Source organism: Fukomys damarensis, unplaced genomic scaffold (genome assembly GCF_012274545.1).
Source record: "Fukomys damarensis isolate Sample0158 unplaced genomic scaffold, DMR_v1.0_HiC HiC_scaffold_2, whole genome shotgun sequence".
NCBI classification, from domain to species: domain Eukaryota; kingdom Metazoa; phylum Chordata; class Mammalia; order Rodentia; family Bathyergidae; genus Fukomys; species Fukomys damarensis.
In genome coordinates this window covers 12,768,838-12,781,628 of record NW_022900914.1, presented here as the reverse complement: position 1 = coordinate 12,781,628, position 12,791 = coordinate 12,768,838, and the positions used below count along the sequence as shown (strand labels likewise).

General features: G+C 36.4%; 1 protein-coding gene across 1 annotated transcript in view; it reads right to left on the bottom strand.

Annotated features, from left to right (window-relative positions):
• Yipf4 (Yip1 domain family member 4) overlaps positions 1-12,791 on the bottom strand; it is a 28,675-nt gene that overhangs the window by 7,824 nt on the left and 8,060 nt on the right. The window contains exons 3-5 of the mRNA XM_033762209.1: positions 10,470-10,623; positions 8,741-8,912; positions 3,819-3,896 (exon numbers count right to left, since the gene is read on the bottom strand). Of these exons, the coding sequence (XP_033618100.1) occupies positions 3,819-3,896; positions 8,741-8,912; positions 10,470-10,623 (404 nt within the window). The remainder of the gene's footprint in view (positions 1-3,818; positions 3,897-8,740; positions 8,913-10,469; positions 10,624-12,791) is intronic.

Here is a 12,791-nt window from a genome sequence, read left to right as displayed (position 1 = left end):
AAGAATATGAACTAGAGGAGGATCTCATTACCAAGCATAAGAGGGCTCAAGGTTTCTTCTGGATTTAGCATTTGCTATTCATAGTATCAGCCTGATATGAACCAGGACACATATTCTAACTCTCTTTTGGCAACTTCTGTTTTATTCTCTCTCCACAGAATAAACTGTTAGAATTCCTAAGTTACATTAATTCATAAAGTCACATATTAAATATAGCAGTGGCTTTCAATGTGGCCTGTGGACCCCTGGGAATCCTAGAGACTTTTGCAGAAGGCAGTAAAGTCAAAACTATTTTTTAAATAATACTAACAAAACATTATTTGCCTTTTTCATTGTTTTGATATTGGCAGTAAGAGGACACAAACAATGTTGAGTAAATTTGCTGTTGCCTTAGCAGAAATGAAGGTGCTACAAATTTTATTAATAGCTATTTATAATTATGTTCTTTACTACTATATTCTTACAGAAAAACAGCCAGTTTTTATGTATGAATGTAGTAAAAATGGAGGTGGGCATGTTGGTGCTTGCCTGTAATCCCAGCTAGTTAAGAGGCTGATGATTGGATGGGAGGATTGCAAGTCTGAGGATAGAATGGGGAAATTGGAAAGAAAATGTATAAAAATAAAATTATAATAAAAAGGGTGGGCATGGAAATGTACACCTGTGACCCCAGCACTCTGGGAAGGTGAAGCAAGAGGATCAAAGTTGAACCCCAGGTGGACAACTTAGTGAAGACTCTGTCTCACCCACAAAAAAGCATGTGAGGGGTATAGCTTAGCGGTACAGGGCTTACTCAGCATTTGTGAGACCCTGAGTTCAATTTCCAGTATGGGGGTGGAGGTGGTGGTTATATACTAAAAATGATCAATTTTATTAAATATCAACCTCAGAATTTTAAAAATATTCTGCTGTATGGTAATGCAGTAATTATCCAAGGAATAAAATGTGTGACTGAGTGAAGAGTTGAATTAGATGCATTTTCTATAGAACATCAATTTTACTTTTAAGAAAAACTGATAAATTACAGTTATTCAGACTTAGGTATGGCAAGCATGTTCTTAAATAAGGTGAGTTTGTTGCTTCAATAAAAATGATTCAAGGGACAATGGGAAAAAAAAGAGAACCACGGCTACCTGTCATGTAAAGGTACAAGATCCCAATAATGAATGTAACTGTACTGTATACCTAAAAATGTACCAATAAACTCAATAAAAGAAAAAAAATAAAAATGATTCATAGGATTTATTGCAAATGATAAAATTTTAATTTCCAGCAAAATTTAGAACTAAAAAACAAGTATCCACTTATATAATTTTTCTAATATAGTCTTTTCTGATGAGGTAAGTGATTTTTTTTGTTGTTTTGTTTTGTTTTTGGTTTTTTGAGACAGGGCCTCACTATGTAGTGAGACTGACCTGGAACTCACTATGTAGCTCAGGCTGGTCTCGAACTCATAGCGATCCTCCTGCCTCAGCCTCCCAAGTGCTGGGATTACAGGCGTGCACCACCACGCCCGGCCAGTAAGTGATATTAATGTGACCTTTTTTGGTACCAGGGATTGAACTCAGGACATTGCGCTTGCAAGGCAGGTGCGGTACCACTGAGCTAAATCCCTGGCCCAATGTGAACTTTTAATATTATATAATTAAATATCAATATTTAGCCAGGTGTGACGGCACATGCCTGTAATCCCAGCTCTGAGGAGGCGGAGGCAGGAGGATCACCATAGGTTTGAGGTCAGCTGGGTGTACATAGCAATAACAATGCACTGTCTTTAAGATCTTTTTTTTTTTTTGGTACCAGGGATTGAACTCGGGTCCTTGCGCTTGCAAGGCAGGCCACCAAACCACTGAGCTAAAAGCCCAGCCCTGCACTGTCTTTAAATTAATTAATTAATTTTAAAAAGACAACATTTAAAATAGCTGCAAAACTCAGAGAACTAATAATATTTTCCAGAACACCAATACATGATGTACCAAAATCATGCTTGGGTTAAAAACAGCCATTGAAAGTACATTTAATTAAAAAAAAAAAAAGTAAATTTAATGAAACAGTGTCAAAAATTCATTGACATGGTTTCAGATTTCTTACTTCAACAAATCTTTTAAGAAACTACTGGAAGTAGCCCATATGTTTATCAACAAATGAATGGGTAAAGAAAATGTGGTTATTTAAACACAGTGGAGTACTAATCTGCTATAAATGATTAATTCAAGTCATTTATAGAAAAACTAATGCACCTTGAGTCCATAATGTTAAGTAAAATAAATCAGTCACATAAGCTTAAAATTGTATTTTTCTTATATGAAAAACCCAAAGTATAAAGGGCAAAATAAAAGACAGAAAATAGCAAACAGGGACATAGATCTCTCACAAATGGGAAATAGATTTAAGAGATGCCGAGTGCTGGGGATCTAGCTCAGTGATTCCACTGCCTTCTTCACAAGCACAAGGTCCCGAGTTCAATCTCCGGTCTAAAAACAAAGATGTTGGGAAGGGGGAGAGCAAGGGCATGTGAAAAGAATTTATACGTGTCATGTACATATAAACTGACTACCTGCAATGAATATATGTACCTTAAACATGTAATAAAAGTAAAAAAAAAAATAAAACAAAACTACTAATTGTAGAATTTTGATATAGCATCAGAGAAGAGTATCCACATCTGAAAAAGCTACTAAAATACTCTTTTCCAGCTGGGTGTGATGGAACATCCCTGTAATCCTGGAGGGCCTATCTGGGGCAACTGAGTGAGACCCTGCCTCAAAACAAAAAAAGTAAAAAGGTATGGGAATAAAGCTCAGTGCTTCCTGGAATCAATCCCTAGGGCCAGGGGGAGAGAATTTTTTTTTTTTTTTTTTTTTTTTTTTTTTTTTTTTTTGGTACCATGGATGGAACTCCGGTCCTTGCTATACCAAGGCAGGTGGCAGAACTGCTGAGCTAAATCCCCAGCCCTATGGTCAAAAAAGAAAGAGAGCAACAACAACAACAAAACAAAGTCACTTTTCCAATTATTTAACTAAAGGAAGTTTTGTTTTCTTAATATACTTAGACCTAAATAATACGACAAACTGAATGAAGAAACTAGATCTTGGGGCTGGGGATTTAGCTGTGGTTCTGCTGCCTGCCTTGCAAATACATGTGTTCAATCCCCCGGTACCAAAAATAAAACAAAACAAAAAACTCAAGAAACTAGATCTTAGTGTTTAGTTTCCAGTAAAGCAGACATTAAAGCTACTTGTAAAAAATATAAAATAGTATTACTCGTCTCACTAACGTTTTTGTCTGGTTTTGGAAAAGCACAGTTTTTTTCTTTAAAATGTATTGTTTATGTTAAAATGTAGATAGCCGTAGATGAATATATATTGTAAATTATTTTAAAATCTAATATGGACAAATACAACCCACATTAAGAAATCCTTACAGGAACCTGATTAATGACTTGAGAACTGCTGCAAAAAATAAACTGTATGCTTCCTCAAAAACCTATACGTTATTTGATAAGTAAAATGGGATCTTTCCTTTTCAAACTTTGCAATATTTACTGAGTAATCGTAATACTAATATGTTGATTATCCTGAGGGAACTACTTTAAGTTAAAAGCAAATCGCAGACAAGAAATTATTATAATAAGTGCACCTAAAGATGATATCTCTTGTAAAGCTTACCAGGCCAGGGATTTGGCTCAGTGGTGCTGCTGCCTGCCTCGGAAGCACAAGGTCCTGAGTTCGATCCCCAGTAGAACACCCCCCACCAAAAAAGTAAAGTATATCATTAAAAAAAAAAAAAAAAGAACATTCTCAAAATTAACTACTTACTTCTCCTCCAAGAACTCTGGCCAGTAAAAAAATTGTCAGTGAGCCAAATATCCAAATGGTTATGATCCATGAGACCACCTTAAAGGGAAAAAAAAATTGATGTAGTTAATATTTTTGTACAAAGCAAGCTGATAATTTTTCAAGAATTCAATTCTCTGCCACTTAAAATAGTTTGGTATGCCCAAGTCCAGGTCATACAGATTTTATATGAGTTCTCAGGTATCTTTCCAAAACTTAGTAAAAATACTGAAAGGGGGGTTCGCGTGCCCTTTCGGGTGCCCCTTCCCAATTAGGCCACCCACGCACCGAGCGGTCCGGCAGAAGATCTTCATTGTAGGGAGGCGAGCAGGAGGCAGGAAGGCAGAGAGAGAGAGAGAGAGAGAGAGAGAGAGAGGAGGAAGAAGAAGCAGAAGGAGAGAGAGAACAAAGAAAGGAAGGTCCTTTTATCAGTTTTGGGGTGGGCTATTGTTTATTTATGAGGAGTGAGTTACTTTTAACCTATCACAGGCCAGATTGCTTTTATGGGCCCAGTCCTGCAGACACAGGTTTCAACTTTCCTGGACCACTGTGGCCTTACGGGGGAGGGAAACCAGAGATAAGGGCATGAGGTCATTTTAGGAGCCAAGATGTACCAGGAGAATGCAGCCTGTGAGGCGGCGTCACAGCATACTTTAACATGATCGATTCCCTAACAAATACGATATATAATAAAATTTTACAATCAAATGAAATATTTAGCAAGGGTCATTTGTCTTAAGGAAAGCTCAGCATTTCAAGGAATATAATTGTTTTTAAAAAAAGTGTTCACTAATAACCCCTTCATTTACAGCAGTGGTGGTAAGTTTATGACACATGCGCTGGGCCGTATCATTAAAAGCCCTAAAACAGTAATGGTGAAGCTTTTAGAGCTTTCAATGATTAACAGACAACCCACTGTGGTGCACAGGCCATAGGTTCACTACCACTGCTCTAAAAGGTTCACTATCATGGGTTTATAGTATCCTGAAAGGAAAATTCATATCCAAAACTATTTGCCAGTCTTTTCTAGAAATCTTTAAAATTTATATTACATATTTATCCAAGTAATAGAATATGGGAGACATTTCAATAATTTTAACTCCTCAGGCTTAGTTTAACGATATATGCATAGATTTAAATCGTCTTTTAGGACAGTCTGGAAATAACACCCCACTAGCAATAAAAACAAACTTCCCAGGTCTTGGTTTCTAAATACTCCCCAATTAAAAGAACTAAGATTCCTTGGCAAAATGGTCCCTTCAAGAGCTAGGATGGGGTGGAATAAAAGAGAGCAAGGGAAGGGGAAAATAAAAGACTAGCCTAGAACACTTTGTGAGGCCAGAGGGCAGGGAAGTGCTAAAAAAAAAGAAAAGAAAAAAGAAAAAAGGATATGCTGAAAAGACACAGCAGGCCACCTGAAAGAGTATGCAATGGCTCAAGATGGAACAATATAAGCAATAAAACAATGATAATTCTGGAGAATAAAACATTCATAAATAAAACATCAGCCCCTACTGATATAAATACAGTAACTAAATAGGTAATGGGAGAAAAGGATAGCTGTTCCTTAGATAACACCTATTAATAAATGTGGAATGAAGGCCAGGGCTTTAGCTCAATGGTACGCTGCCTGCCACACAGGTCCTGAGTTCAATACCCAGTACTACCAAAAAAAAAAAAAAAAAAAAAAAAAAAAAAAAAAAAAGTGGGATGAACGAAACAGGAAAATCACCATTAAATAAACACCAGTCAAAACTGCCACATGTGAGATCCATCAATGGATGCTAAAGTTAGTAGACAAAAGAATAAAAAAACACATTTTGTATTGCCTAATTGTATAATTCTGTATAACCGCAAAATATCTCCAGGTTTTTGTTGTTTTGTGGTTTTTTTTTTTGGTTTTTTGAGACAAGGTAATCCATCTGGCCTCAAACTCATGGTGATCCTCCCAATTCAGCCTCCCAAGTGCTGGGACTGCAGGTGTACACCACCATGCCCAGGAGAAGGTATTAATTATGAAGAGAAATAGTGCAATTTCGTAGTGGAGGATATGGACAGACATATCCGATCACTTAACCACGTGATCAAGGTTAATATATAATAAAACTATAAGAAGATAACAGTATCACATGATCTCTGTTAGTACAGAGGACACAGGCCTTTCTGTGGTTATCTTGTCAAAAATGCACAACCCTAATCCAATCATGAGAAAAACATTACATCAATCCAAACTGAGTGACATTCTATGAAGATACAGTAACATTTGGGTTTCAGCTTTAGATTCCTTTATTCAGTAATGATTACACAAAAACGATAAAATAGAGATGTTCTAAATGAAGAACAAGAGATAGATAGGAGATCTAAGTCCCCACTCAATTTCTTCAGTGGTCTTTACACTACTTCAACAGAATTTATGATATAAGCTACTGATTTGGGTAAATATTAATAGCATTAGTGTGATAATAAAGATTTTGTAATAATTAAAGACTCTGCAATGTGGAGATGACTATGGCTTATCCAGATGCACCTTAAACATAGTAACAAGTCTTTAAAAGAAGTCAGAGAGGGCCAGGGATTTAGCTCAGTGGTTCCTCCACCTGCCTCACAAGCAAAAGGACCTATGTTCAATCCCAGTACCAAAAACAAAAAAAACAAAACAAAACAAAACAAAACAAAAGTCAGAGGAAGATTTGAGTAAAGGAAAAGGCAATGCAACCATGGAAACTGATGGTAGTGATATACCCAGGAGTCAAAAATGCTGGCAGCTTCTGGAAATGCAAGAGGCAACAACAGATTCTTCTTTGGAACCTCCACAGCAACCATCCCTACTGACATTTTTGTTTTGTTTTGTTTTTGGAGACAGGGTCTCACTATGTAGTTGAGACTGACCTGGAACTCACTATGTAGCCCAGCCTGGTCTTGAACTCAGTGATCCTCCTCCCTCAGCCTCCCAAGTGCTGGGATTACAGGTGTGCACCACTGAGCCCAACTCCCTACTGACATTTTGATCCTAGCCCTTTAGTACTCATTGTGGACTTCCAACTTCCAGAATTGTAAAAGAATACACCAGTGCTGTTTAAATCAAGTGAGCTGTGGCAATTTGCTACAATAACAAGAAATTCACTTCTAATACAAAAAAGTAAAAGTAGAGCTGGGCATGGTGGTGCACTCCTGTAATCCCAGCACTCGGGAGGCTGAGGCAGGAGAATCATTGTGAGTTCGAGACCTGCCTGGGCTACACACTGAGTTCCAGGTCAGTCTCAACTACATAGTGAGATCCTGTCTCAAAAAAAAACAAACAAAAAACCAAATCAAAACAAAAAAGAAAAAGTAATTAAAGAAAAAAAATTAATTCACTTCCAAGTCACTAAAGAGATACGTTTCCCTAAAGACAAGTGGGAAATGAGTGATGTGTCTGTGTTGTTGTTTGTTCATTTGTTCGTTTGTTTTTTGAGACAGGGTCTTACTATGTAGTTGAGACTGACCTGGAACTCACTATGTAGCCCAGGCTGGTCTTGAACTCACAGCGATCCTCCTGCCTCAGCCTCCTGAGTGCTGGAATTACAGGCGTGCACCACCACGCCGGGCCTATGTGATGTGCTTGAATGGTAAAGACCTTGAGAGGAGGACAAAGTGATTAAAATAACAGTAATAATATAAAAAAACATACTGGAGGTAGATGCAGTGGCACATTCCCGTAATTCAGCACTCTTAGAGGCTGAGACAGGAGGATCAGAAGTGCAAGCCCAGCCTGGGTAATTTAGCAATCCTAGTGGGATCCTGTCTCAAAACAAAAAATAAAAAATGACTGGGGATGTAGCTCAGTGTAAAGGCCCTGGCTTGGATGAGCTACTATACAAAAACAAAACAAAAACCAAAATCTTTACTGAATCTATGCCATGCATGATTTATTAAAAATCATGTTCATTTAGAAAAACAGAATTAGAGGCTACAACATAGCTTAACAGTAGAGCATGTGCTTAGCATTTGCAATGATCTGGGTTCGATGATAGCAATTAGAAAAACAGCTGCTAAATTTTTCTTCCTCTTGGCTTTTTGAGACAGGGTCTCACTAGTAGTTCAGGCTGGCCTTGCACTCAGTGATCCTTCTGCCTCAGCCTCTGGAGTTCTATGATTACAGGCATGTTCCACCATACTGGGCAAAAGCTGCTGATTTAAAAAATTAAAAATAAATAAAAAATAGGAACATAATTATGTATTGCATATTACATTTCAAATTCCATCTTTGAGGAAAACATAAGGGAAAGGGCAAACTCTTCTAGTCATTGGTTGCTTCCACTTAGCTGAGAATAGTCCCATCCACTGACCCTAATTGTAGCACAAATATTATTATTTTCTATGTGAATGACAAGAATAAATCTTGCAAAGTACTAATTTAAGGGTATGTCCCCTTTTTAACTACAGAAGTTTTAGGATGGAACTAGTAAGAAATAATAGTGTTACAGTTTAGATCTAAAATGTTCCCCCAAAGTCTCATGTGTTCAGAAGGTGACTGAATCATGGGGGTGCTATATTCAACAGTGGGTTTATCCTAAATGTGCTTTTAGGAGGTGGGCCGTGGTTGGAGGATGTGAGTCTCTGAGGTAAGCCTTTGGGGGTATCTCTTTCTCTCTGCTTCCTGGCTGCCATGGGCTCTCTACCTTTCCTCTGCCAGGTCCTTTTGCCAAGCCATTTGTCTTGGAGTCAGCCAACCACACTGAAACCTATGAAAGCATAAGCCAAAATAAACCTTTTCTTTGGATGGCATACTTTATTAAGAAACAAAAAGTTACTTATATAAATGGGCAAAGACAAAGCACTTCTCAAACAAAGAAAAGTACAATTATACTTAATATATGATGTTCTTAAAGATTTAGAATTCATATAAAATAAGATATACTTACCCTAAATTGTCCATATAGTGATATCATAGAAAAGAAAAGAACAACAGCCAGAGGACCCCAAAAGTCAGGATTGTCTCTCACCACTTGTCTATTAAAACCAAGCGATGGCATTGGCATCAAAACACATCGGATTTTGTAGTAAATATCCTTTAGATCGATATCCAATTCTTCCCTATAATTAAAAAAAATTCTCAAAAAGTGCACAATTCTGGTACTATGAGAGTTACAAAAGAATTTAAGTAATGTTTAAGTTGGGCATGATGGTGCAAGCTGACAATCCCAGCTCACAGGAGATTAAAACAGGATATTCATGAATTTGAGGCCAGTTTCAGATACACAGTGAGTCTGAAGTCAGCAGGGGATACATTATGAGACCCTGTCTCAACCTCCCACCCTACCCCCCAAAAGAAGTATGTATGTATGTATATGTATTTATTTTTTGAGACAGCATCTTGCTATGCAGTTTGGGTTGGCACTGAACTCACTCTGTAGCCTAGGCTGGCCTCAAACTTGTGATGTCCTACCTCAGCCTCCCAAGTGCTGGGATTAAAGGTGTGTGCCACCACAACTGGCATGAAAAGTTTAAGTTTAAATAACGACAGTATGATATCCACAGGTTAACAAAACATTTGCACTTGAAGTATCATAATTCGCTGTCCAAAGTGAATTATCTCAACTTGAGAGATATTTCAATATTTTAGTATCTCTAAAGCTGGGATACATCTCACAGTTGCTACTGTCATACAACTGTGTTAGCCTGGAGTGAAGCCAAGTGCTTCCAAGAGCTGACTTTCCTTTTGCCAGTCTCCTGGAGGCACTATCTATTTAACACAACCATAAACTAAACTGTCTATGTGAGACTTTTGGGACCATTCTGCTAATTCAGACTATAAAACTTTAGAATAGCGAGGGGTTTATATTCTCAGGGAAAATTTTTTCTTTCAACATCCCACCCTAATGTCAAACTGATGCAAACTTTACTGCTGTCTTTTCTGTGTGGTAGATTATTTACCCATCCTCAGAGAGTTCTTGGCTGTCCCAGCCTTATGCTATTTTAGGTACTTTTTAATTATTATATAAATAACTTCATCTTACAATCTACAGCATCTTAAACTTGATGAAATATAGTATATTCACATTAAGAAAAATGTTTCAGTTTTTAATACACCAATAATTACTACAAAGACAAACCTGAGAAAGCTTCAGTTTTACAAAGCTATACGTTGCTTCTTCTTTCCAAAGTGTTACTTTTATCCTTAGATGAAAATTACAAAATTGAACAACTATGGAGAAAGTAGATGTCTTCCTATGGTGCAAGTACTAAAGGCAGCTGTAGACTTTCTATATAGGAGTTTTGGAAATTTTTAAAGAAATCTTAGTTTAAACATGAATTTAAACAACAAGCAACCGAAAGCCCTGTTTTTGTTTTAGACTGCATGATTACTTGAGATAGCAGATACTCCCAGGTAAGAAGTTTGGAGTATACTTGTGTGTGTGTGTGTGTTGTGTGTATACACAATATAAGATTAGCATTCTTTTACTTGTTGCCATATAACAAATAAAAGTTTCATTGTTTTAGCTTTTTAAATTACTAGTACATTCGAAAAGTGCTATAGCCTTTGACCAAAAAGGGTGAGACTTTCCACATTTGACTTTAAATTACATAAAAGAATATAAACAGCCCACAGACTATGCCTTAAAACCAAAAACAAGTATTATTTTTACATACAAAAGTGGCTTGTGATCTTCAGGATCATCATCTTCAACTTCCAAAAGCCAACCATATCCTCTTTGTCTCAGAAATGTAGTAGCTGTAGATTCTTTGATAAAATCTCCACCGAGGTTTAATTTGACATCTGGGGATGCTATAGATCCACTGAGATCTTAGGAGAAAAGATAACAAAACTGTAAACCAAGGTAAAAATGTGTGAATCTTAACCAAAGTGAACACATAATGTTAAAATATTATCATTTGATGACCTCTTTGCATATTTGCTACTATATATAATCTTCAAATTTTATAGTTGGTAGATATTGTACCATTTATGATAAGAAAAAAAAAGAAAGATGAAAGGTGGAAAGACATAGAAAAGGTTTCAGAGTTCATTAGCTAGAAGCTGGACTTACAAAAGTAACTTTTAAATTAAAATGGAAGAAGGGAGGGGTAGGGAAGGGGATGTAAAAGGAATTAAGATGTGGTATGAACATGTACCAACTTCCCATGATGAATGTAATCATTACATACTGCAAACACATACTAATAAAAACAAAAATGTAAATAACAAAAGTACATGGATTGCAATAAAAGTTTAAAAACTGGGAAAAAAAATTAAATGGGAGATATATAAAGATACGTTACTTGATATCATTTTGTGTATTAGTCTTCACTATTGTATATGAGTCTCAGAACAAATGATATAAATCCTTTTATAAGGGATCATATTCATAAATATAAACCATTAGACATAATTTATTTGCTTAGGAAATTTTTTTCTTAGAATTTTCATGTATTTATTCAAGTATTCTTTCACTTACGTTATCATATATGATAAGCAATTCATACATTAATGCTTAGTTATGGATAAATCTGATGAATTCTCTGCTATTTCAACAAACTCTTTACATAATTACACTACTTATCTTTAGTTTTGACAAAAATAAAAGGTTGTGAATTCTTGTGTGTTTCGGTCAGCTCTAATAGAAGTTGAAGCAATTATGAGTTACCCACATTCAAAAATAAATCCCAGCTGGGTGTGGTGACACATGCCTGTAATCCCAGTCGGGAGACTGAAGCAGAAGGACTGGTGTGTTTGAAGACAGCCTGCAATACACAGTGAGTTCAAGGCCACTCTGAAGTACATACTAAGACCCTGTCTCAAAAAAAAAAATAAATCCATCCAGAGTCTACAGTATCTTACAGGTTATAAATACTCATGAATGGGAAATAAAGATTTGCTTCAGGCCATGCAGGAATTAAAAAGAAAAAAACCACATTTGTAGGAAGAGACAATATACACTAGTAAACAAATGTCAATGTTGTTAACTCAAGTTGTATGACTGGCATTTTACTTTAGAAAAATAATAAACCTTTAACACCGATCCTCCCCTAGAGAACATCTCTAACCAATACTAAAGAAACAAAACAAAAACCAGATTTTTTTAAATATACAGTACAAAGAGCTCAACCTGAACAGCATTTTAAATTCTGGCATGGCTTTTGAGAACTGATATTAAAATGCTGGCTTAAGCTACAATGAGTGGTTCAATTATGAGTCACTTCCTAATCTGCTTGTGACAACTCCTACAATTAATTGTAACAAGAAAAGTTTACATCAGCTTAACTATTAAGTTGGACACAAGTCATTTATCTTCCGGGCTCCATAAAGTTCTTTTCAGGATAGATATGGTTCTTCTCCGCCACCCTTTGGTCATACTGCAGGATGAAACCCAGGGTTTTTACACATGCTAAGCAAACTCTCCACCACTAAGCTACATGTCTGGGCCCCTAAGAGTACCTTTTCTTGATTTACCAAGAATATTTGGATCAGGAAATCACAGCAGTAATATTAGAGTTTTTTACCATTATGAGGTTAGAAAGGACTTTGTTTCTTGTCCTCCAATAAGTACTAGAGCTAAAGCTCAATTTAAATTTTAAAAAATGGCATTACACAAAAAATAAAATAATAATAATAATAATAATAATAATAGAGTAGAGCATAAAAGTGATATTACAGGGCTGGGGATTTAGCTCAGTGGTTCTGCTGCCTGCCTCGCAAGCACAAGGTCCTGAGTTCGATCCCCGCTACCACCCCCCCAAAAGGTATTACAAATTGTAGTACTAAGGAATGTTGTGCTAAGGAACTGTACATGTTTAGCACTTTGTAATTAGGATGACTACTAGAACTTGAAAAGGACACCTTGAGCCCTGGGATTACATCCCAGCTGAACTCAAAGCTGTAAGGCCAACTTGAACTACATGGTGAGATCCTGTCTCAAAAAAACAAAAAACAAACTTTAAAATCAATTCTTTATTACACTATATATATATATA